At 37.3% G+C, this 27,527-nt stretch overlaps 1 protein-coding gene across 2 annotated transcripts in view; it reads left to right on the top strand.

Moving 5' to 3' along the window:
• Window positions 1–27,527, top strand: part of PDZRN4 (PDZ domain containing ring finger 4) — a 431,064-nt gene that overhangs the window by 353,430 nt on the left and 50,107 nt on the right. For both annotated transcript variants that reach the window (NM_001205492.1, XM_024991631.2), the window contains 2 exons: window positions 1,386–1,642; window positions 5,091–5,193. In NM_001205492.1, coding sequence (NP_001192421.1) covers window positions 1,386–1,642; window positions 5,091–5,193 — 360 coding nt within the window. The remainder of the gene's footprint in view (window positions 1–1,385; window positions 1,643–5,090; window positions 5,194–27,527) is intronic.

The following is a 27,527-nucleotide window of genomic DNA, read 5'->3' as shown; positions in this document are numbered from 1 at the left end:
TAGAGCCTCACCAGCAGATGAGTGGTTTAGTTGTCCAGAAATGGTATAATTTCAGGGGTTTTGAGCACAGTACTGTACTCCAAAGTATCTCTTCCTATTTGGAAAAGCCAACATTATTGGTTCATTTGGGTGGGAGTTTTGACTTTCTTTTAGGATTCAATAGCTGTTTATGAAAACACAACTTCCACTAAGAGGCTATGTTATTAGAACCCAAGTTAGGGAAATAAATTGATGACAATTTGAGAGCAGTCTCTGTACTACCTCTCAAGAGGGTAATCAGAAAAGCCTGTGGGTGTTTTGGGCACCACAAAGGTGGGGAAACATCACTGGCCCTTAAAAAGCAGGCATGAGAGAGTGTCACTTAAAGAAAAATTTTTATCCCCCAAATGCCAATGGTTGGCCCAACTGAGAAGCAGTGATGGAAGGAAAGGGCAAACATCCCCTCTTCCTCTGTTATGTCCAGGCTACATTGGAGAGTCATAAATTTGTATAGATGAATACAGGTGAGGAGGCAAAGGGACATGGCATACTGTCTCAGAGGTGTTTTAGAGCAGTGCTCCTTTCTTGTGCATGTAAATCAGCTGGAATCTTGTTAAAATGCCAGTTCTCATTTAGCAGGTCTGGGGTATGGCCAGGGATTCTGCATTTCTAATCTCTTATGCTGCTGGTTCACAAACCATACTGTGAATGGCAAGGACTTAGAATAACATGCACATGAGCAGTAACATGGTCTTGGATAAAAATGATGAATATAAAATAAATCTGACAGAAATTATATTGCAAGTCAGTAAGACTAATTAAGGGCCTCTCTGGTGACTCAGTGGTAAAGAATCCACCTACCAACGCAACAGACGTGGGTTCGATCCCTGGGTCGAACGATCCTGGAGAAGAAAATGACAACCCACTCCAGTATTTTTGCTTGGGAAATCCCATGGCCAGAAGAGCCTGGCAGGCTACAGTCCATGGGGTTGCAAGAGTCAGACATGGCTTAGAGACCAAACAACCACAAGACTAATTAAATATTGAAAATTCCACCAAAAGATTGATAGATCATTTTTTTTAAAAATATATACTTACCATTTCTACCTAGCTGAAGATTTTAATCATTTTCTGAGGCTTATGTTTTGAGGCTTATGGTTTGAAATCTTTACTAATAATTCTGATGGTGTGCTTTGTAAAGATATAAGAAATAACTGTTTTCCTAGTTTCCATCACTTTTTCCTGTTGGTGAATAGTTCAGTAAATGTCAATGTCTGATTAAGTATTCCTTCACAAAATTCATAGCAGAGCTTGTTTAAACCTCCCCTGCCCACCTTTTATTAATCTATCATGACAGTCTCTCTGTTCTTTCCTCTGAGGTGAGCAATGCCCTTTCATCTTTGCAGGTCAATGGGAAGGATCTCTCAAAGGCTACCCATGAAGAGGCAGTGGAAGCTTTTCGAAATGCCAAGGAGCCTATCGTGGTCCAGGTGCTAAGGCGAACACCTCTCAGTAAACCAGCCTATGGGACAGCCCCAGAAGTGCGACTCATGAATGCCAGCACTCAGACGGACATCACCTTTGAACATATAATGGCCCTGGCCAAACTTAGGCCACCCACCCCTCCAGTGCCCGACATCTGTCCATTTCTGCTCTCAGACAGGTATTTTTCTGTCTTTTATACTAGAGCCTTATCTGTTGTCATTTGTCATTGAAAGTAGATGTTGGAAAGAATCAGGCACCGTAGCAAGTTGACAGTTACAGAGACAAGCTCTCAGTTCTGTTTGGAAAATATCTGTGATTGTGTCTCCATACAATTAGTGCTCGGTTGTCTTGCTCCTCCCTTTCCTGACCTACATAATTGTTTCAGCTTAGGAATCCTACTTGCTGAGATGCAGTGAGAAAGTCTGGCTCTGATTAGTTCATCTTCATAGTTTCAGTCATCACAAACCTCGCACAGCTCACAAGCACAGGTCAGGGAAATAGATTTTCTCACTGAAGTTGCCAAAAACCTTATTAAGACAGACCTAGAAGCAGCATGTTGGCACTCTGTCCTCCTTTGTGGGTTGCCTTGCTCTCGTTCTTTTTTTTTTTTTTTTTCTCTCTTCTTTGAAGAAGCTAGGAAATTCACTTTATTAAGGTGCAATTCTCTGCAGGAAGCAATTACCCGATATATTGAGATGTAAACCAAAGGTCCTGGCTGTCTGAGAGGAAGTATATAGAGCTACAAAATAAAGAACTATTAAACGAATATTTCTTCCTAGTTTTTACCTGAGTTAAAGGCTGTTACAGCTATTTTACTCAAATAATCCTACCTGTGCCATTTTGGAAGTCTGTTTGGCCCCACACATTTTTTTCTGTGAGTTTTTAAGCAAATACTCAAAAATGATTGAGAGCTTGTTATATAAGAGCAGAACTCTCTGTTGGCTTCATTTTCATTGCCTGTTGCAATCCATGTTCCATTTAGTAAAATGTAGACCTGGTCATGACACCTGCCTGCCCTTTAGTGTCTTCTATTAAGTCCATCTCAGTGATTCACATATGTGCATTAAAGTCACGTGGGAACTTTGAAAAGCAGAATAAATGCAGTGCCTGGCTCAGTCCTACCTTAGGCCAAAATATAGGCATTCGAACTTTTCAGAAATCTCCCTAAGCAATTTTTTTTTAATTTTATTTTATTTTTAAACTTTACATAATTGTATTAGTTTTGCCAAATATCAAAATGAATCCGCCACAGGTATACATGTGTTCCCCATCCTGAACCCTCCTCCCTCCTCCCTCCCCATACCATCCCTCTGGGTCGTCCCAGTGCACTAGCCCCAAGCATCCAGTATCGTGCATCGAACCTGGACTGGTGGGCACCATGTGCACCACTTCTTGAAACCTTATGTTTCTAGGTGGGCAGGGCCTCTGTCTGTCTGACCTATGATTCTAGTCATGTATCCATTATTTATTAAATAGCCCCTTGTGTCAGGCACTAGAACTCGGTCCTGGGCAGAAAACTGGTAACAAAAACAAAGCCACTACCTCCTGGAGCTTATATTCTAGAAGGGAAATGAAAAACACACAAACAAAAGAACAAATAATATTCATTTGTACAGCCTGATGCAGAGTAGCCATCCAACAAATACATTCTTGAATGAATAATAGTTAACATTTACTAGCTAACTTAACATGTTTTAGATAATATTCCTCATAAAAGTCTCCTGAGTGAGCACATTACATTATTACCATGCCCATGTCACAGATGAGGAAAAAATGTTAAGGAATTTGTCAAGGTCACACAAAAGGAAGTGATAGGGTCAGGCTTCTGAACCTAAGGCATTTGACCCCTTGGTAGATGCTCTCATAGCTTCTCTATTTTCCCCTTAATTATCACATTGTATTAAAATCCCCACTTTGCTGCTCTACCCAATTAATAGGACAATAATTGGGTTTTGTGCCCAACCAATTTCCAGCGATTGGCATAGGGCCTGGCATCTTGTAGATACTCAGTAAATGCTTACTCAAGTATCAGGAAGGTGTCCTTCACAGCAGGCCTCCTTTTTCAATAATTCAAGGACCAAGAAAACACATCAGCTGCTCCAAACAGCAGGTTATGATGTTTAAGCAGTGGGAATGGGCTTCTCAAAACCAGTCCAGGGTTAAGCTCTTAGACCAGCGAGCAAGATGCTGCCTGCACTGCTTTTGCTATTTGGGCCCAAATTAGAGAACAGTAAGAAGAGGCTGGTAGAGTATTTACACTGATCCTGTGAGGTACCAGGATGGATCTTTCCGGCTTTTCAGCTGTTAATAGATAAGGGGACTAATTTATACTACAAAGTTCATTTTTGTCGTAGTGTTCAAAATGGACTTAGAGACCTTTCCTGAAGGCACCTTGGTTAATTTCACATAGGCTTCTTTCACTGACTTAGAAATTCTCGTAGAGAACCTCATGCCCTTTGCTGCTAAACTATGCTTAGCTTTCACATTGGGCTTCCCAGGTCGTGCCAGTGGTAAAGAATACACCTGCCAATGCAGGAGACGCAAAAGATGTAGGCTCTATTCCTGGGTCATGAAGATCCCTTGGGCGAGGAAGTGACACCTCATTCCAGTATTCTTGCCTAGAAAATTCCATGGGCAGAGGAGCCTGGTGGGCAACAGTCCAAACGGTTACAAAAAGTAGTACACAACCAAGCAACTGAGCCACACACACACACACACAGCTTCATATTGTATAATGTATACATCATGGCATATAGTAATTTGAAAGCACTACTATGAATTATTTAAAACATTTCCCAAAAGTTAATGGATACATAAAAGTCATACACAGTGTCCTGGAACCCCTTCATTTCCTTTACTTTATCAGTTCTCTGTCCCAAGATGTTTTCTAAAAGGATTATGAAACTCTATGGTTTACAGGGGTTTCCAGTGAGTTATCACCGTGAACATTCTTTAGTGTTTGTGTATGTGGGTTATGAGGGAGAATGAGGAAGAAAGTCTCAAGAAATGGAGGCAATGTGAGTACAATTTACAGACTGAAAAATACAATCCCCACTTCACTCCCACATCTGTGGATTCTGCATTTAAGGATTCAACTAACTTCAGACTTGATTTTTTGATCCATGGTTAATTGAAAAAAAATACAGAACCCATGCATTCAGAAGACTGACTGTATGAGCTTTTAAAATCAAATTTAAGAAACAGTTTGAGGCTGTAATTATGAAATTGGTAGTACTTTATTACAAAATACCCACCTTTGGGCAGACTGCAGTCTCAAAAGCCACACACCCATCTATGTATCAAGTCCACTGGATGGAATGGAAGGCAGCCAGAGTATCAATATGGCACCATTGCCAGGATAGAGGGCACATCTGCCCCTTCACAAAATGAAGCTCTGACAATGAGCCATTATCTTGGTATTTTCTCAGAAAATCAAATTGATGGATTTCATATAAAGGGAGAAAGAAAAGCAATTGTTCTTTCTGAGCTGTAGTTCATTTAAAAGCTAGATCACTATAGGTCTTATTGGTGAGCAGAGAAAACTAAAGTGAAATTCTAATGTCTTTTTTTAATCTTGAGAGCAACCCTTTTGATCCATTTCTATCATATTGCTACATTCCCCACAGCTGCCATTCTCTCCATCCGATGGAGCATGAATTTTATGAGGACAATGAGTATCTTTCCAGCTTGCCTGCTGATCCAGACAGAACAGAGGACTTTGAATATGAGGTAAGATCATTTTCACACCACTTTACACTTTTCCATGAAGTTATGGTTGAGGGGTTTTGCATAACAAAGAAAAAATTAATTTATTACTATGAGACATATTTTATCTATTATATATCTAAGCTAAGAGCTTTTAAATATTTGTTTCAGCTATTTGGTGTCTAGTATTTTATGTGTATTGGAAAACATTTTGATAATATAAACCTGAAAATAATTTGCTCACATTTTTGTTGCTTTGTATAAATAGTATTATGGAAGCTACATTTTTTTTCTTCTTTTTGTAATATAAGAGAATTTCAAGTAGAGTTTGGAAAGGAAATTATATTTAAAACCAAGACTATGTTTACTATTTTTATTCATTCTGTAGTACTTTTATTTTAATTGATAAACTAAATTTTATATTATTTGTATTCCCCTTCACAAACTCAATATTCTTTTTATTTATGACTTCCCTATTGGCTCAGACGGTAAAGTGTCTGTCTACAAAGTGGGAGACCTGGGTTCGATCCCTGAGTCAGGAAGATCCCCTGGAGAAGGAAATGGCACTCCACTCCAGTACTCTTGCCTGGAAAATCCCATGGACAGAGGAGCCTGGTAGGCTACAGTCCATGGGGTCGCAAAGAGTCAGACATGACTGAACAACTTCACTTCAAAAACTCAATATTCTTTTTATTTATGACTCAAGTACTTTAAAGAATATTTTCCCTGACTTTCTAGAAAGAGAGATGACCTCATGTCCTTTGTTGTTAAACCATGTTTAACCTTTACATAGTACATGTTAGAGTGTGTGTACTATGATATGAAATAATTTCCAAAACCTGTCTATTAATTACTTAAAAGTTTGCACAAAAGTTAAAGGATTCATCCTAATATTTCCTCAGTTTCTGCAGTCCATGAATCTTTGAAAGGTTTCAGACTACTCTGACATTTGGAAATAAAGTAGATTGAGGGCATAAAGAAGCTTTGGTAAACAGCAAAGAAGTCATGATTATCTGCCCTTTTAATGCTTTAGATGATGTCATACAAGTTCAGCAAAATGTTCTCTTCCATTTTACAACCAGGAAATCCTGAAATCTCTTCCCTTAGGAGGATCTGAAATTAAATAAGGCCAATTCAGTGAAGCTCACCTAAAGCAAATAGACATTTATTTGAAAGCTCCCTCCAAAAGTCATTGCTGGGGATTACAGAAATCATTATTTCTTTTCAGCCAGAATTTGGAAGAGTGTGCAATGATACCCAATATCTGAGTAAATGGTTTTGTCATTTTTGTTCACATTAATTACTTATCCCCCCTCTCCATTAATTTGATTGAAAAGTTTTATAAATCCTCAAGTACTGATATACACTGAAATATCCATTAAGTTTTGCCTATTCATGCAAAATAAATTACAAAGTTGAGTCACTTATCCAAATAATTCAAGATTAAACGATGTCTTTCTTTCAGTTAATTAATTGCTTTGGGTTTGGGGGATGGAATTATCTAGATCACTTCAACTTTTTATTTAGTTTGTGCCTTAAACCTTTATTAAAATACATCTGATATTTGGCAAAACTAATACAATTATGTAAAGTTTAAAAATAAAATTAAAAATAAATAAATAAATAAAATACATCTGTGTGCTAGGGAAGGGTATGGGAGAGAGACTTGCTTAGGCTAAGCAGAGTCACAGTAAAAATTATTTTCAATAATTAGCATGTCATTGACTATTACAATACAGTCAGATTCTCTAGTGCTTACTCTAGCTGAACCACATCCTCTTTTCCAACCAATGTCAACCCCTAATAGAGGCCAGCATCGGTGTGATGACAGTGGTAAATGCTCAGACAGGTCTTCTGTAGCCTGTAATCTGAACTAATCACAGAATCCTAGTCATTACTTGGCTGTCAGCTGTGATTCTCTTGCCAAAGGCACCTTTCTGAGTTATTGAAATAAAGAATGTTCCAGTGAAATTTAAATAAGGAATAAGTTACTGTGACAGGCTTCGGTCAGGAGGAAGGGTACAGTTGAGAATATCTGCATGGCTAATGGGGGAGTGGAGGCACTGGGGAAGACCCAAGGATAATGGACCAACTTTAGAAGAGAGTGATTCTACTCTATACCTCACAGTGTGTTACACTAACATGGCAGAGTGTCACACACCATCCCTCTTGATTGCGTCAGATGGGACTGTGAGACCTAGTGAGCCCACTGCTATCACCAGAGCTGACTGTGCTCGCCACATTAAGTGGGGGGAGATTTAGAAATGCTGCCTTTACATGCTATTACACTTAGAAGCAGACTGGTCCAGGGTTTCTGTGACTAGCTCAGATGATCCCAGCTTCTCCAGAAACTCTGTTAATAACCCAGAAGTTGGGGGGATGCAGAGAATGCCATGGTCCTTCAAGAAGGACCAGTTTTATGCCACTCAGAGAGTATTATTGGAACCTGAGGTCTAATGGTCAAACAGAGGACTTCATCTCAGAAAGAGATACTCATTCCTCTTCAGCTTAAAAATGAAAACACATTGATAGGCAATTGGGAAAGTAGAGATATGACTCCTTTTCATCTGTTTTTGTTCAGTTGTACCATAAATATTTAATGAGCAGTTAAAAAAGATGCCAGGTTTTTATCTAGGTTTTTATTTAGGATTGATAAAGCCTTTACTCCAGTGGAGCTTAACCTTTAGGGGACAGAGATGGGCAGAAAACAAGTGAAGATGCATTATATCAGATGGTGATTAAGTCCTCGTGGAGAACAAGCAGTTTGGGTAACAGAGGAAGGAAATGCATGGTTTGGGGATGAGGTGTTGCTCTCTCATACAGGTGGTCAGGGAGGGCTGCTCTCTTAAGAGACCTGAAGAGAACTAGCCATGTGGATTCTGAGAGAGCAGCCTTCCAGATAGAACAGAGGGCAAGCATGGATACGAAGGGCCGAAAGCAGGACCACTCCTGGATGTGCCCAGGTACAGCAGAGGCCAGTGTGCTCTGGGGACTGGGCAAAGGGGATAGACAGGCAGCAGTATGAGGCAAACTCAGAATGAGTAGGGGCATATCTTGAGGGACCTTTGGCTTTTACAATGAGACGCAAAGTTGCTGAAGGAGAGCCTGGCCGGGTTCTGCAGTCCTCACAGGATCCCTCTGATGCTGGAATGAGCTTGAAGGTGGGCAAGTAGTCTCCAGCCTACCAGTGAGAGGAAAAAGGGGGAATGGGACCTGGCTGATGACAGAGGCGGTGGTAAGATATGGTCTGGAAGGCAGCATTCACCTTGCCCTGAGGCTCTGCCTGTGTGTCCGTGCTTCCACATCTTGTCTTCTAGCTTTAATAGTCTGTGCTCTGGGGGGCTTTCTTCTTCTGACTTTCTAAAAGCAAAATATCATAGGCCAGAGTGAAACACAGCTTCTGGCATCCACTGAAACTAGCATAATAAATCTACTCTTAAAAGACAAAGTGTACAGAACTGCATTTCTGAACTTGCTGAAAGCAAACTATGCAATTATTAATATTTAGGCATCTTTTTAAAAGGCCTACTTACTATCGACTCAGTGAACCAAAGCTGATCTATCTTGTGGATACATATTTAGGGACTTTTAGTGTGGGAATTTTTGACCCAATAGACCAAAACAGACCTGAATATCTATAAATACACATTTAGGGACTCTCTAACACGCAGATTACTCTATAGAAAGATGGTAACTGCTCCCCTCAGAGCCATGATAGACAGCAAGCACGTCTTTGGAGATACTGTAGTCAGTATGTCAATGCTATGGTGACTCTGGTGGGGTAGGGACCTCTATGAAATTTTAATGACACCCATATCTCACCATGACCTATCACCACTTTCCCCAGGAAAATCATTTGACTTGGTTTTACATTTCCCCTCAGTGCTTCAGAAAAATCTCAGCAGACCAGTCTGTATTAAAAGACTCACAGCTTGAAATTTGATCTTTTTTCAAAAACAATAGCACTGTTTTCTAATTAAAAATGATAAAGGATTTTAATTTTAACTTTGAGGGAAAAAATAAAAACATAAAAATTTACACAATACAGCCTTCATAAGAGTCAGGGTGCTGACTTTCACTGAAATAACACTGAGGATTAAGCACTCTTTTTCTGTATTTTCAACTTGGTTCATTTTTTTCTTTCATAGAGCCAGCTAAAGGTTGAAATAAATCATAAATAGCCTTTAGCAAGTCACAGGCAGATCTCACATCCAGCCTCTACCAGAAATAATTTAAAGGGAAAGGCTTTGAGAAATATAGAGCTCTTTTGTCCAACTCTTAATAGAGATATGTTTGCTGTTGCAGGAGGGCAGAGAAGATGTTGAATTTTCTGCAGCATTTGCAATCAACTCTCAAAATTCAATGTTGAGAGCGGAAAGTCAGAAAATTAATAAGTGCAGCATTTTGATAGTATAAAATATCATGTTAGACACAACAAGCAAGTAATTTTAGCAACATTTCTAAGCCTGGTGATTTTCATCACTTAGAAATGCTACTTGAAATTGTTGTTATTCCTTGGCCTAAAATAAGCTGAAGAAACATCCAACAGCCTAAGTACTCATAGAGTTGCCCTTGTCTGTACATTGTCATCACTGTGAAAGGGCGTTTAGAAATTTGCTTGGACAGATGGTAAAGAGAGAAAGACAAGTACATGTCAGAGTTCTATATAATGTTAACTGAAAATCCAACTTGGGCTATAAACAAGAAAGAGCATTAAGCATATTAATTAGCTACCTCTTAGCAATTCTTATGCAAAGCGTAAGTAAACCCTTGTGCTATGCTGAGAAGTGTCATTTTGCAAAATTTATTTCCCAGGTCTGGATCCCTGTGAATATGTGCAGAATATTTGTGAGAATTTAAGTATATAATCTCTCTCTTACATAGTTAAAGAAAAGAGAATTTTGAATCAAAGACATGTTCATTCAAAAAAATAGCTAACAAGAGAATAAGCATTAGTGAGATTTTAATCATATCTTTTTGGGCAGATTCATGATTTGTGAGCCAGCTTTCAGAAAAACGTCCCTAGTGTGCATACGTAAGAGCTATATGTCTCCTTTCTAGTCTGTGAGGGCAGAAGCCTTCTCTGCCTGTTCATCATTGCATCCTATCACCTGTCTCAAATCCGGTACTCAGTATTTGACGAAGGAATATATGAGGGTTCTTACTGCTGTCTCCATGAACCAAACTTTGAGCAGTGCAGTCCCTTTCTACCTTTTGTACAAGGGAATTGGAAAGGAGCTTGAGACCACCATGAAGTTATGACAGATATCCTCTCCCTTTTTAATAGGTATTTGTTCTTTTTTCAAATTTGTTCTGTTTTACTGAGCTCTCCCTATTTACCTCACCCCCTAGCCACTGGCAACCATTTTTTCTACACCCCATTTCTGTGTTTGACTTTATTTTGTTTTGTTTCGATTCCACATGAGTGATACCATGCATATTTCTTTTTCTCTATCTAATTAATTTAACTTAGCATAATACCAAAATCTATGTCACAAATGAAAGAATTTCCATCTTTCTCATTGCTGAATGATAGTTCATTTTATGCACATACATATATATGTGCATATATATATATATATATGTATACTACACCTTCTTTATCTGTTCATCTATTGATACATAGTTTGTTTTCATATCTTGGCTATTATAAAGGTATTTGTTCTTTATGTTAGGGGTTCTAATCCTAGTGCCATTTTTGTTTCAGTTAAACCTTTCTAAGGAAAGGGCTAAAACATGGAGAAACAAAAAAAACTATGTAATGAAATAGATTTTTGACTCCATTAAAATTCATTTTTCTAGTCATAATATTATAAATTCATAGAATCTCATATTTGACATGTTCTCTAATCCACTCCTATATCCAGTTTGTAAGTTCTTCAACAAGGGATAGTTAAGCAAGCTTGTAAAACTCCACAGTGGACAGAGAACTGAGAGCCTCCCCAAGTAAACAACTCTGACTCTTACAGTCAGTTCAGTCACTCAGTCATGTCCAACTCCTTGTGACCCCATAAACCGCAGCACGCCAGGCCTCCCTGTCTATCACCAACTCCCAGAGTGCACCCAAACCCATGTCCATCGAGCTGGTGATGCCATCCAACCATCTCATTCTCTGTTGTCCCCTTCTCCTCCTGCCCTCAATCTTTCCCAGCATCAGTCTTTTCCAATGAGTCAGCTCTTCACATCAGGTGGCCAAGTATTGGAGTTTCAGCTTCAACATCCGTCCTTCCAATGAACAGGACTGGTCTCCTTTAGAATGGACTGGTTGGATCTCCTTTCAGTCCAAGGGACTCTCAAGAGTCTTATCCAACACCACAGTTCAAAAACATCAATTCTTCAGTGCTCAGCTTTCCTTATAGTCAAACTCACATCCATACATGACCACTGGAAAAACCATAGCCTTGACTAGACGGATCTTTGTTGACAAAGTAATGTCTCTGCTTTTTAATATGCTATCTAGGTTGGTCATAACTTTCCTTCCAAGGAGTAAGCGTCTTTTAATTTCATGGCTGCAATCACCATCTGCAGTGATTTGGAGCCCCCCAAGATAAACTTAGCCACTGTTTCCACTGTTTCTCCATCTATTTGCCATGAAATCATGGGACCAGATGCCATGATCTTAGTTTTCTTAATGTTGAGTTTTAAGCTAACTTTTTCACTCTCCTCTTTCACTTTCATCAAGAGGCTGTTTATTTCTTCTTCACTTTCTGCCATAAGGGTGGTGTCTTCTGCATATCTGAGGTTATTGATATTTCTCCCGGCAATCTTGATTCCAGCTTGTGCTTCCTCCAGCCCAGCATTTCTCATGATGTACTCTGCATATAAGTTAAATAAGCAGGGTGACAACATACAGCCTTGCTGCTGCTGCTGCTGCTAAGTCGCTTCAGTCGTGTCTGACTCTGTGCAACCCCATAGACGGCAGCCCACTAGGCTTCTCTGTCCCTGGGATTCTCCAGGCAAGAATACAGGAGTGGGGTACCATTGCCTTCTCCAATGCATGAAAGTGAAAAGTGAAAGCGAAAGTGAAGTCGCTCAGTCATGTCCGACTCCTAGCAACCTCGTGGACTGCTGCCTACCAGGCTCCTCGGTCCATGGGATTTTCCAGGCAAGAGTACTGGAGTGGGGTGCCATTGCCTTCTCCGATACAGCCTTGACGTACTCCTTTTCCTACTTGGAACCAGTCTGTTGTTCCATGTCCAGTTCTAACTGTTGCTTTCTGACCTGCATACAGGTATAGTCTCTGAGAAATGTACTATGAAGTTTGAAAAAGTGATAGCAGGAGTGAGTTTGGGTATAAAACATAACTCATAAACAGACTATATAGTATTCATATGTTGTGTTAGACATCAGGGAAAAGAGAAAATAGTGTGCAGTGTGAAAATACAGAATCTTCAGAATTTTTAAATTGACTGGGTGCTTTACAGTTCACCAATCTATTTCCTTCCACTTGTTAGTTCCATTTTAGAATTATTAATAAAATATCTAAAATAACTTCATACCACTTACCTCTTGAGCAATAAAATCATCCATTTAAAAATCATGTTAATAAGTTCATTCTTTGGGGAACTGTATTGAATTGAAAACTAATCTAGATGAAGTGCGAATGTATTTTTATTAATTTGAACATTTAAGATAACATGTTGTTCTGCCAGACAGGCGTTGGTTCAGTAAGGTATCTAGTAATGAGACTACCATTTTCACTTCAGTTCACCATATCAGTTATATCACATTAAATCCTAATCATGGCAGCCAAACCGTCCAGTTGTCATATATTGAGGATTATATGTCCTATATCATGACTGCTTCCTCCTTTGTCTAAGACATTCCTTTATCTCCAGGCTACTTCTTGATCTCCTGGGGCCAGTCTATAGTCTGTAGTCCATCCAATCCCCACTGCCAGACCAGCCCTTCTTAAATGCGCTTCTTATTGGCTCACTCCCCTGTTTGTCATCTTGTAGGGCTCTGTTCCTTGAATTAACTCTAAGATACCCTATGTGGCATTGAAGATCCTTTGTACTCTGTCACTGCTCTATTTTTCCAGACTCTAGTAGTGTGCTTTTCTTTAACACCTTTCTCACTATCACTTTCCCATCAATGAACTCCCCTATGATATTCCATAAATATTTTTGTCATGATTCCCTGGGCTATAGTGATTTTTGTACTTATATTTTTATTCTAAATGATTTTTATTTTTAATAGAAGTGACCACTCCTAATTATCTTTATATCACCTGGAAAGTCTAGCACATGCCCTGGTTCATGAAGGCCACCCAGTAGCATTTGATGAGTGAACAAAGTATTGACCATTTCTGCTGGTGTTATTCTATGAGCCTGAATACAAATTCAAAGGGATAAATGAAGGAAAGATCAAACCAGTCAATCCTAAAGGAATATTCAATGGAAGGACTGATGCTACAGCTGAAGCTCCAATAATTTTGCCACCTGATGCAAAGGGCCAACTCATTGGAAAAGACCCTGATGCTGAGAAAGATTGAGGGCAGGAGGAGAAGGGGGCAACAGAGGATGAGATGGTTGGATAGTATGACTCCGTGGACATGGGTTTGAGCCAATTCATGCAGCCCATGGAGTTGGACACGACTTAGCAACTAAATGGGCTTCCCTTGTGGCTCAGCTGGTAAAGAATCCACCTGCAATGTGGGAGACCTGGGCTTGATCCCTGGGTTAGGAAGATTGCATAGAGAAGGGAAAGGCTACCCACTCCAGTATTCTAGCCTGGAGAATTCCATGGACTGTATAGTCCATGGGGTCGCAAAGAGTCGGACATGACTGAGCAACTTTCACTTAGCAACTAAACATCAACAACAAAATGAAGGCAAAGAAGAAGAGAATTTTGTAATAGAGTTGTGAAAGTCTTTTTTTTTTCTTATAATAATTCAACTAACAATCCAGTTGTTAGAATAAACAATTAACATACACTTGTACCACGTTGTAAAAGAAGGAAATCTGGATTTTTCTGATTGCCTTTCTAACAAAGAAAATCTGCATGTTTTACCCCAAACTTATAAGTTGGAGGACCCTAGCAAATAGACATGCTAATTTACATAGGTAAAGAATGGACTAGGGTTCAGTATTTATTAGGATAATCAGATGTCCTGGTTTGCCCTAAACTGTCTGCATGTATGACTACTGTTCAATTTAGTTATGAATGGCATCCTCTTCCACTTTCAGAAATGTCCTATTGCACAGTACATTGTATGGTTTTCCTGGTTTTTATACTTGTTGAACCTTAGTGGAGGCTGAGACTTTGTAATCCCATTCTATATTGTCCTAATATTCCAAGCAGAGGTGACTCAGAATATCCCAATTTGAATACCGATATTATTAAATTGAACAATTTTCCTAAGTCATGAGTCTCTATTAAAAAAAAAAAAAAAGTCTTCCTTAATGAATGACTAGAAAGAAAATGACACAAAGTTGGAAATAGTCATCAAAGTTACTGTAATTCTTTTCAATTTTTTACTGAAAGAAATGAAATTAGTTGAGCTGTTAATTTGGTCATGTAATTTCATAAAACAAATATGAGGAAAATTTGTCTTTTGCCTCACTGATTATGAAAACACTAAACCTAATTTCCTAAGAAAACAATGAAAAGCAACTTGAACCTTCCAAATTGGTTATTAAACAGTGTAACCAAGGGAACATTTCTTTGAAGAGGAATCTAGATATAAAATGAAGATTCCTTATACTGCATGTATGAATTTTATCAAAATGCTGATATTCAGTTTTTGTTTGAAGATGCTCAGTGATGCACATTCAGATGATTTTCTTGCATTACTGAAAAGTGTTTGTGAAAGGTTGTGTTTAAGGTGAATATTTGCATATCAAATAATATTTTCAGATGACTTCTGCTTTCAAAGAAGTTTACATAGGGACAAAGAAAGGATTTTAATGTTCCTTTTAGAAGCAATGTAATCAAGTGGAAGGAATTCAAACTAGGAGTCTGGTTCCAATTCTAAATCTGTCTCTAGAAGCGACTTATTACCTTTTCAATAATAGCATCCTCACATGTGAGATCTGTGGGGCCATCAGTGTTGGTTAGGGAATGAATTGTCAGCATCTATTTTTTCCTTGAAATACACTTAAGCAATGTGAGACAAATGCATAGTCAAATCCTTGAAAATTTTATGAATATTTTAATATTTCAAACATATCAACCCACACTTTATGAGTTTTTATAAAGAGAACACATACACATAAGGGTACAAATTTTCTATGAGTAGTTGTTCTGGTCTGTATAGACTATACAATAGTCTGGTCTATAGTACCATTTGTAGCAGGCAGTACACCTCTCCATATTTTCTCTGGCTTTAGGGTTTAGAACGTTAACTCATGTACATTTGCCAATTCAAAGTGGCAGATGCAGCACTAGAAATAAATGGCTTTTTTTTTTTTAATTTTATTTTATTTTTAAACTTTACATAATTGTATTAGTTTTGCCAAATATCAAAATGAATCCGCCACAGGCATACATGTGTTCCCCATCCTGAACCCTCCTCCCTCCTCCCTCCCCACACCATCCCTCTGGGTCGTCCCAGTGCACCAGCCCCAAGCATCCAGTATCGCGCATCGAACCTGGACTGGCAACTCGTTTCTTACATATTCTACATGTTTCAATGTCACTCTCCCAAATCTTCCCACCCTCTCCCTCTCCCTCTCCCACAGAGTCCATAAGACTGTTCTATACATCAGTGTCTCTTTTTCTATCTCTTATTAAAATACAGTGTTACTCTTTAGAAAAATTTTAATTAGAAAATAATTATAGTTTGGATTTTCTTCCACCAATTTATCATCTCTGAAAAAACTGTTGGAATCGTTAAGAGAATGTGTTTTGTATTGGCATGATTGTTCTGCCTTTCCTCCCTAAGATGCAAGCTATCAGTGATGCTCTGGTTCAGTTACATGGTGCATCTATCAGTATTCACTATGTATTAAACAATCTAACTTATTCAATAGTATGGGTAACAGGGAACCTTGCATGTATAATACAGATTAACCAAGAATTATGGTAAATCTGATCTATGTATTTGTAGTCCAAAATAAACATTTAAATATCATTATTGAAATATATTTTTATATATTTAAATCAAATATATATATAATTAAAATATAATAGATATATAACATTGTATAAATTAAAGAACATGATGATTGATTAATGCATATATTGCAAAATGATTGCCACAATAAGATTGATTAATGCACCCATCCCCTCACATGATTACCATTTTTGTATGTGTGGTAAGAGCATTTAAGATCTACTCCCTTAGCAACTTTTATGTTATAATACAATACTGTTAATAATAGTCAGCATGTTGTAAGTTAGATCTCTAGAAGTTATTCATTTTATAGCTGGAAGTTTTTACCTTGTGACCAACATCTTTTCATATCACACAATGCCCAGCCCCTGACAACCACCATTCTACTCTGGTTTTGAGTTTGGCTTTTTTAGACTCCAAGTATAAATGAGAACACAGTTTAAGTCTTATCTGTCTGACTTATTTCACTTAGTTTGATATCCTCAAGGTCCATCAAAGTAGTTGCTAATGGCAGGGTTTCCTTTTAATTGATGAATAATATTTTGTGTGTATCATATGTATGTATGATATATATCACATTTTATTTATTCATATGGATTTATGGACACTTAGATAGTTTCCATGTCTTAGCTATTGTGAATAAAGAAAGGTGCAATGAACATGGGGTGCTGACACTGCTTTGGTATCTTATTTTGTTTCTTTTGGATATATTCCCAGAAACAGGATTCCTGGATCATTGGTTGTTCTTTTTTAAATTTTTATAAGGAAACTGCATATTGTTTTTCATAGTGGCTAACCAATTTACATTCCCATTGACAGTGCACTAGGGTTCCCTTTTCTCCACATCCTCATTAACACATTTATTATCTGTCTTTTTGATGACAGTCATTCTAACAGGAATGAAGTGATATTTCATTGTGGTTTTGATTTTTATTTACCTGATGACTAGTGAAGTTGAGCACCTTTTCATGTACCTGTTGGCCATTTGTATCTCTTCTTCAGGAAAATGTCTATTCAAGTCCTCTACGCTTATTATTTTTTTGGCCACACCAAACAGCATGTGGAATCTTCCCCCACCAGGAATCAAACCCAAGTTCCTTGCACTGGAAGCACAGAGTCTTAACCACTGGACATTCAGGGAAGACCTACCCCCATTTTTAATAAGGGTTTTGCTGTTGTTTTATTGTTGTTGTCTTTGCTGTTGAGTTGTATGAGTTTTTATGTATTTTGGATACTAATCCTTTATATGATATGTGATTTGCAGATATCGTCTCCCTTTTCGTACATTGCCTCTTTATTTTGATTGTTTTTTTTACTGTGCTGAAGCTTTTTAGTTTGATGTAGTCTCACTTATTATTTCTGCAGCTTGTACTTTTGGTGTCATATCTAAAATATAGTTGCCAAGACCAATGTCAGGGAGATTTGTCTTCATTTTCTTCTAGGTATTTTATGGTTTCAGGTCTTATATTCAAATCTTAAATCTATTTCAAGTTTATTTTTGTAAGTGGTAGAAGATAGGGTTTCAATTTCATCCTTTTGCATGTGACTACCCAGGTTTCCCAGTACCACTTACTGAAGTGGTATCTTTTTCCTATTGATTATTCTTGGCTTCCGTGTCAAATAATAGTTGACCATATATACTTGGGTTTATTTCTAGGCTCTTCACTTTGTTCCACTGGTCAATGTGTCTGTTTTTATGGCAGCACCATAATATTCTGATAGCTATAACTTTGTAATATCATTTGAAATCAGGAAATGTGATGCCTCCAGCTTTGTTCTTTTTTCTCAAGATTTGGCTATTTGGAATCTTTTCTAGATCCATATAGATTTAAAATTTTTTTTCTACTTCTGTGGAAAATATCATTGGAATTTTGACAGGGATGGCATTCAATTTATATATGGTTTTGGATAATATGGATGCAACAATATTAACTCTTGTGATCTGGGATCAAGGGTATTTTTCAGCTTATTTGTGTCTTTTTCAGTTTTTTTCATGAAAGTCTTGTAGTTTTCAGTGTAAAGACTTTTCATCTTCTTGGTCAAATTTACTCCTAAGAATTTTGTTGGTTTTGATGTTATTGTGAATAGGATTGCCTTATTTCTTTTTCAGTTATTTCATTGTTAACATGTAGAAATGGAATTGATTACTCTGTGTTGATTTTGTATCTGGCAATTTTACTGAATTCACTGATTAATTCTAATGGTTTTAGTTTGGATCTTTAGGATTTTCTATACATAAGATTATGCCTTCTACAAACAGACACAACTTTGCTTTTTTCTTCCTGAGTGAGATGCTTTTTATTTCTTCTTTTTGCCTAATTACTCTTTCTAGGATCACCAGGGCTGTATTAAGTAGGAATGATGAGAGAATGCATCTTTATCTTGCTTATATTTTAGAAGAATAACTTTCAACCCTTTGCCACTGAATATTTTAGCTATAGGCTGGTCATATTTGGCCTGTATTATGTTGAGGTACAGGCTTCCCAAGTGTTGCTAGTGGTAAAGAACCCACCTGCCAGTGAAGGAGACATAAGAGACATGGGTTTGATCCCTGGGTCGGGAAGACCCCCATGGAGGAGAGCATGCCAATCCTCACAAAAATATTTTTGCCAGGAGAATCCCAAGGACAGAGGAGCCTGGTGGGCTACAGTCCATAGGACTGCAAAGAGTTGGACATGACTGAAGTGACTTAGCACACACGCTTGTATATGTTGAGGTACATTCCTTCTAAACTCAATTGGTTGAGAGTTTTTAATCATGAAAGGAAGTTAAATTTTGTTTAATGCTTTTCTGCATATATTGAGATGATCATATGGTTTTTATCTTTCATTCTATTAATATGGTATGTCACAGATTTGAATATGTTGAACCATTCTTGTGTCCCAAAGTTAAATCCCACTTGACCACGGTACATGTTTCTTTTAATGTGCTATTGAATTTGGTTTACTAGTATTTTGTTGAAAATTTTTGTGCCTACCTTCATCAGGTATATTTGCTTATAGTTTTCTTGTTTTTTAATGATTTTATCTGGTTTTGGTATAAGAGTAATTCTGGCCTTGTAAAATGAGTGTTCTCTTCAACTTTTTGGAAGAATTTGAGAAATACTGACATTAATTTTTCTTTGAATGTTTGGTAAAATTCACTAGAACTGTCTGGTCCTGGGCTTTTCTTTGTTGGGAAGTTTTTGATTACTTATTCAATCTCCTACTTATATTTGTTTTTTTAAATCATATCTTCATGATGAAGTCTTGGTAGACGGTTGGTTTCTAGGAACTTATCCATGTTTTCAAGGCTATCCAGTTTGTGAAGTGTAATTGTTCATAGTAGTCTCCTATGGTGCTTGGTATTTTTGTGATCTCAATTATAATGTGTCCTCTTTCTTTTCTGACTTTATTGATTCGAGTTTTCCTTCCTTTTATTCTTAGGTCTAGCTAAAGTTTTCTCCATTTTTTATCTTCTAAAGAAAAAAACCATCTCCTACTCTCACTGATCATTTATTGTTTTTCTTGGCTGTATTTTATCTATTCCAGCTCTAGTTTTCCTTCTTCTAACTTCAGGCTTAGCTTTTTCTTCTTTTGCTGGTTTTTTGAAGTGTAAAATTAAGTGGTTTTTTTAGTTTTTTTTTCTTTTTTTTCCTTAATGTCGATATTTATCACTCTAACTTTCTTTCCTCTTAGGACTGCTTTTGTTCCATCATTTAAGGTTGGGCATATTATGTTACCATTTTGGTTTCAAGAAACTTTTTGATTTATCTCTTTTTTTAGTTACTATTATTGGTTGTTCGGCCATGTGTTCTTTAGTTTCCACGTATCTGTAAATTTTCCAGCTTTCCTCCTATTATTGATTTCTAACTTTACACCATGTGGTCGGAAATGATACTTGATATGATGTCAGTTTTCTGAATTTGCCAAGCTTGGTTTGTGATTTGACATTTGATGTACTTTGGACACTGTTCTGTGTGTGCTTTAGAAGAAATGTATTCTGATGCTGCTGCTAGATTGAATGTTCTTTATTCATCAGGTTCATTTGGTCTAACATATACAGTTGCCCTTGAACAATGAGGGAGATTGGGGGAGGGGGGAACTGTCCCTTGCAATCAAATATATTAAAAAGTATGTAAGTTTACAGTCAGCCCTCTATGTCCATGGTTCCACAACCATAGATTCAACCAACCATAGATTGTGGAGCACTGTAACATGCATTCATTTTTTTAAAATCCACATATAAAGTTGCCTGTGTAGTTCAAAACTCTGTTGTTCAAGGGTCAATTGTATTTCAAGTCCAATATTTCTGTATTGATTTTCAGTATATCCTTACTCATTTTCAGTGCTTTGTTATTGATTTCTTATTGATGATCTATCCATTATTGAAAGTGGGGTGTTGAATCTCTCTATTATTGTTGTGTTGTTCTCTATTTTTCCCTTCGATCTTCTAGGGTTTGTTTAATATATATACGTACTCTGATTCTACATGTGTATACTTTTACAATTGTTATATCCTCTTGACATATTGACTCCTTTATCATTATATAATGACCTGCTTTTATATTGTTATGACTTTTGATTTACAATCTATTTTTTTCTGATATAAATATAGCTATCCTTGCTCTCATTTGGTTTCTACTTGCGTGAAGTATCTTTTCTGTCCACTCACTTTTAGCGTATATGTTTCATAAGGTCAAAGTGACTCTCAAAGTGGGCAGCATATAATTGGGCCTTGTTTGTCTTTTTTTTTTTCAATCTGTCCAGTCACTCTGTGCTTTTTGATCGGAAAATTTGATCCATCCACATTTAGAATAATGATTAATAAGTAAAGAGTTACTAATGTCATTTTATTATTTGTGTTCTTCCTGTTTACTGTCTTCCTTTGTGAACTGATTATTCACTGACTTTATGTTGAATGTAAGAATATTTACAAACCCTTAATATGGTCCCAACTGCCTAAGGTCACTTGAGGACACAGCTGTGCATCAAGAGCTCAGGTTCCTGAATTGGAGAAGCACCTGTAGTTGGTTTGCATTCACGATGTGCCTAGGCCACAGGAGTTGGAAAAGTCTCTGTGGCTATTTTTGTAGCATATCTGTGAGCTCTTCTGGGCGTGTCTGGGGTAGGTTTTAGAGATCAGCTTACATCCTTTTCAGCTAGGCCACCTTTCCGTTGCTCATGCCTAACTTCCTACCTAACATTAATAATCAAGTCATAATAAGAGATAGAAGCAAAGCTTTAAAATAGAAGTAAACACATTTGGATAAAGAATAGTTAAATAGTGTTTGGATAGAAGAGAATTAAAATTAAGAGAACTTTGACATGGTGGAATTTGAACTATATGAAGGCTGCCGAAGGATAACTGACTGAGTTAACAGAGAAAACTAAAGGCCTTGAAGGTTAAAAATTCAAATAGCACAGCTAGTTATTAGCAGATGCTGGACAAACATTTCCTCTTTTTCTTTCTTATATTTTAAATTTTTTTTTTTTTGGTTTTTTCAATTAATTAATTAATTTATTTATTGGAGGATAATTACAATATTGTGATGGTTTTTGCCATATATCAACATGAATCGGCCACAAATATACATGTGTCCCCACCATCTCCCACCCCTCTCCCATCTCCCTCCCCACCCTATCCTTCTGGGTTGTCGCAGAGCCCCAGCTTTGGGTGCTCTGCTTCATGTGTCAAACTTGCACCAGTCATTTATTTTACATATGATAATGTGCATGTTTGAATGCTATTCTCTCAAATCATCCCACCCTCGCCTCTTCTCACTGAGTCCAAAAGTCTGTTCTTTATATCTGTGTTCCCTTTGCTGCCCTGCATGTAGGATTGTCATTACCGTCTTTCTAAATTCCAGATATATGCATTAATATATAGTATTTGTCTTTCACTTTCTGACTTACTTCAATCTGTATAATTGGTCCAGGTTCATCCACCTTATTAGAACCGACTCAATTGTGTTCCTTTTTATAGCTGAGAAATATTCCATTGTGTACACGTACCACAACACCCTTATTCATGCATCTGCTGATGGACATCTATGTTGCTTCCATGCACTAGCTATTATTGTAAATAGTGCTGCAATGGACATTGGGGTACATGTCTCTTTTAATTCTGGTTTCCTTGGGGTGTATGCCAAGCAGTGAGATTGCTGGGTCATATGGCAGTTCTATTCCCATTTTTTAGGGAATCTCCACACTCTTCTCCATAGTGACTGTACCAGTTTGCATTCTCTCCAACAGTGTATTCCACACTCTCTCCAGCATTTATTGTTTGTAGACTTTTTGATGATGGCCATTCTGACCGGTATGAGATGATACTCATAGTGGTTTTGATTTGCATTTCTCTAGTAATGAGTGATGTTGAGCATCTTTTTGTGTGTTCCACTCCAGTATACTTGCCTGGAGAATCCCAGGGATGGGGTAGCCTGATGGGCTGCCGTCTATGGGGTCGCACAGAGTCGGATATGACTGAAGCATATATCTATCTATATCTAACCATCTGAATGTCTTCTTTGGACAAATGTCTGTTTAGGTCTCTTGCCCACTTTTTGATTGAGTTGTTTGTTTTCCTGTTATTGAGCTTCATGAGCTGCTTGTGTATTTTGGAGATTATTTCTCTGTCAGTTGTTTCATTTGCTGTTATTTTCTCCCATTCTGAGGGCTGTCTTTTCACCTGCTTATAGTTACCTTTATTGTGCAAAAGCTTTTAAGTTTAATTAGGTCCCATTTATTTATTTTTCTTTTTATTTCCATTACTGTGGCAGGTGGGTTATAGAGGATCTTGCTGTGATTTATATTAGAGAGTGTTCTGCCTATGTTTTTCTCTAAGAATTTTGTAGTTTCTGGTATTATATTTAGGTCTTTAATCCATTTTGAGTCTATTTTTGTGTATGGGGTTAGAAAGAGTTCTAGATTCATTCTTTAATATGTAGTTGACCAGTTTTCCCAGCACTATTGTTGAAGAGATGTCTTTTCTCTATTGAATATTTTGTCAAAGATAAGGTGTCCTTTGTTAAAGATAAGGTGTCCATAGGGGTATGGATTTATCTCTGGACTTTCTATTTTGTTCCATTGATCTATATTTCTGTCTTTGTGCCAGTACCATATTGTCTTGATAAATATAGCTTTTGTAGTATAGTCTGAAGTTAGGAAGGGTTGATTTTTCCAGTTCCATTCTTCTTTCTCAAGATTGCCTTGACTATTCGGGGTCTTTTTTGTTTCCATACAAATTATTTGTATTTCCATACAAATGAAATTATTTGTTCTAGTTCTGTGAAAAATATCATTGGTAGTTTGATAGGAATCGCACTAAATCTATAGATTGCTTTGGGTAGTATACTTATTTTCATTATATTGATTCTTACAGTCCAAGAACATGATATAGTTCTTCATCTATTTGTGTCATCTTTGATTTATTTCATCAGTGTTTTATAATTTTCTGTAAACAGGCCTTTTGTTTCTTTAGGTAAATTTATTCCTAAGTATTGTATTCTTTTCATTGCAATGGTGAATGGGATTATTTTCTTAATTTCTCTTTCTGATTTTTCATTGTTAGTTTATAGGAATGCAAGGGATGTCTTTCTATTAATTTTATATACTGCAACTTTACTGTATTCATTGATTAGCTCTAGTAATTTTCTGATGGCCTGCTTAGGATTTTCTATGTAGAGGCTCATGTCATCTGCAAACAGTGAGGGCTTTACTTCTTCTTTTCCAATCTGGATTCCTTTGAAAAAAATATAGTAATAAAAGTAATAGATATTGTTTTGTTTCATTATTCATATTCCCTTTGGCATGTAATTGAGTACGTATTCTTTTCTGGAGTGTATAATTTTCAAGACTATATAACATTTCACTTTCCTTTTATAAACAAATAAAAAATCAAAACTAACTCATCCTAAAAGGTGATCACCTGTAATTTATCTTCTGAGAGAGCTCTAAAACTCCTAAATAACCATTGCAAGGATAGTATGTTTTGAGGGGATGTTTATAAATGACTGGTGAAAGAGAAGGTGTTAGTCACTCAGTTGTGTCCAATTCTTTGTGACTGCAGGGACAGTCCCTTTGTCCATGGAATTCTCCAGACAAGAATACTGGAGTGGGTTGCCATTCCCTTCTCCATGGAATCTTCCCAACCCAGGGATCAAACCCAAGTCTTTTGCGTTACAGGCAGGTTCTTTACTGTCTCAGCCACCAGGGAAGGAATAAGTAACTAGAGGAGCTACAAACAGCTGTTACACATTTTTTCAGCCATGGAGTTTATAATCCTTAAAGAATGTTTTCTTCCATTCATCTATACAAAAATATCTTCTAAAATAGGGCTTCACAGGTGGCACTCGTGGTAAAGAACACACCTCCCAGTGCAGGAGACATAAGAGATGTGAGTTCGATCCCTGGGTCAAGAAGATACCCTGGAGGAGGGCATGGCGACCCACTCCAGTATTCTTGCCTGGAGAATCCCATGGACCGAGGAGCTTGGAAAGCTATAGTCATTAGGGTCTCAAAGAGTTGGACATGACCGAAGCGACTGAGCATGCATGCATGCACCTACCAAATAAAGGCAATTGTGGATCCCTTTAAGCAAAAGTTTTAAATTCTTTTAAAATTAAAAAGTTTTGAATTCTTTCAAAGTTTTATAGCTCTTCATTAAGTTCTTTAACAAAAAGAATACAATAGAATTTAGCTGGGAAATAATAAGAAAGCTGTGATTCTCTAAGTGAAAACACTACTATTTGTAGTTTTAGAAATGATTTAATCACCTCCTTCTGATATGCACTGAAAGTAATAAAATCGTCTCCTCCAAAATGAAAGTGAAAGGGGCTCAAAACTTTTGTTTTTCTCCTTCAGATATCCCAGATGACCATCAGAGTTCCTATTATTGACCTTCTTCTATATTAATTTCATTCACTCATTTCAGTCGCTGAGTCATGTCTGACTCTTTGTGACCCCATGTACTGCAGCAAGCCAGGCTTCCCTGTCAATCACCAACTCCTGGAGCTTACTCAAACTTATATCTGATGGTGATGCCATCCAAATATCTCATCCTGTGTCATCCCCTTCTCTTCCCACCTTCAATCTTTCCCAGCATCAGGGTCTTTTCAAATGAGTCAATTATTCGCATCAGGTGGCCAAAGAATTGGAGTTTCAGCTTCGCCATCAGTCCTTCCAATGAATATTCAGGGTTGATTTCCTTTAGGATGGACTGTTGTATCTCCTTGCCATCTAAGGGACTCTCAAGAGTCTTCTCCAGACCACAGTTCAAAAGCATCAATTCTTCTGTGCTCAGCTTTCTTTACAGTCCAACTCTCACATTCATACATGACTACTGGAAAACCCATAGCTTTGACTAGACGGACCTTTGTTGGCAAAGTAATGTCTCTCCTGTTTAATATGCTATCTAGGTTGGTCATAGCTTTTCTTCCAAGGAGCAAGCATCTTTTAATTTCATGGCTGCAGTCACTATCTGCAGTGATTTTGAAGCTCAAGAAAATAAAATCTCTCACTGTTTCCATAGTTTCTCGATCTATTTGCCATGAAGTGATGGGACCGGATGCCATGATCTTAGTTTTCTGAATGATACGTTTTAAGCCAACTTTTTCACTCTCCTCTTTCACTTGTATCAAGAGTGATATTTTTCTGAATATTTTTTTGAAGAAGAAGAATTTATTTCTTCTTCATTTTCTGCCATAAGGGTGGTGTCACCTGCATATCTGAGGTTATTGATATTTCTCCCAGCAATTTTGATTCCAGCTTGTGCTTCATCCAGCCCGGCATTTTGCATGATGCAATCAGCATATAAGTTAAATAAGCAGGGTGAAATATACAGCCTTGACATACTCCTTTCCCAATTTGGAACAAGTCTGTTATTCCAAATCCAGTTCTAACTGTTGTTTTTTGACCTGAATACAGACTTCTCAAGAGACAGGTCAGGTGGCCGGGTATTCCGATCTCTTGAAGAATTTTCCAGTTTGTTGTGATCCACATAGTCAAAGGCTTTGGCATAGTCAATACAGCAGAAGTAGATGTTTTTCTGGAACTCTCTTGCTTTTTCTATGATCCAATAGATGTTGGCAATTTGATCTCTGGTTCCTCTGCCTTTTCTAAACCCAGCTCGAACATTTGAAGTTCCTGTTTCACATACTGTTGAAGCCTGGCTTGGAGAATTTTGAGCATTACTTTGCTAGCATGTGAGATGAGGGCAATTGTGCAAACCAACACTCTTTGGCAAGGCCTTTCTTTAGGATTGAAATGAAAACTGACCTTTTCCAGTCCTGTGGCCACTGCTGAGTTTTCCAAATTTGCTTGCATATTAAGTGCAGCATTTTCACAGCATCATCTTTTAGGATTTGCAATAGCTCAACTGGATGTCTATCACCTCCACTAGTTTTGTTCCTAGTGATGCTTCCTAAGGCCCACTTGACTTCACGTTCCAGGATGTCTGGTTCTAGGTGAATAATCACACCATCATGGTTATCTGAGTCATGAAGATCTTTTTTGTGTAGATCTTCTATGTATTCTTGCTACCTGTTCTTAATATCTTCTGCTTCTGTTAGGTCCATACCATTTCTGTCCTTTATTGTGCCCATCTTTGCATGAAATTTTCCTTTGGTATCTCTAATTTTCTTGAAGAGACCTCTAGTCTTTCTCATTCAGTTGTTTTCCTCTATTTCTTTGCATTGATCACAAGGAAGGCTTTCTTATCTCTCTCTCTCCTTGCTATTCTTTAGAACTCTGCATTCAAATGGGTATATCTTTCCTTTGCCTTTTGCTTCTCTTCTTTTCTCAGCTATTTGTAAGGCCTTCTCAGACAACCATTTTGCCTTTTTGCATCTTTCTTGGGAATGGTCTTGATCACTGCCTCTTGTACAATGTCATGAATGTCTGTTCATAGTTCTTCAGGCACTCTATCAGATCTAATCCCTTGAATCTATTTATCACTTCCACTGTGTAATCATAAGGGATTTGATAAGTCATAGCTGAATGGTCTAGTGATTTTCCTTACTTTCTTCAATTTAAGTGTGAATTTGGCAATAAGGAGTTCATAATCTGAGCCACAGTCAGCTCCTGGTCTTATATTAATTTACAGGTCCAAAAATTTCCATTGATGCACTTTGGGATTTATCCAGTTTAAATATTTTTAGTAATGCAATCTCATTACTCCAAGTCTATATTAATTTACATGTCCAAATATTAAATATAATATAATTTAAATGAATATTATTTATATAATTTAATTAAATAATTTTAAATATTAAAAATTAAATATTTTTAGTAATGTAATCTCATTACTCCTGGTCTATACTAATTTA

This window comes from Bos taurus, chromosome 5 (assembly GCF_002263795.3).
Source record: "Bos taurus isolate L1 Dominette 01449 registration number 42190680 breed Hereford chromosome 5, ARS-UCD2.0, whole genome shotgun sequence".
NCBI lineage: Eukaryota > Metazoa > Chordata > Mammalia > Artiodactyla > Bovidae > Bos > Bos taurus.
Note: the sequence above shows the minus strand (reverse complement) of the source record. Positions and strands in the feature narration are given on the sequence as shown.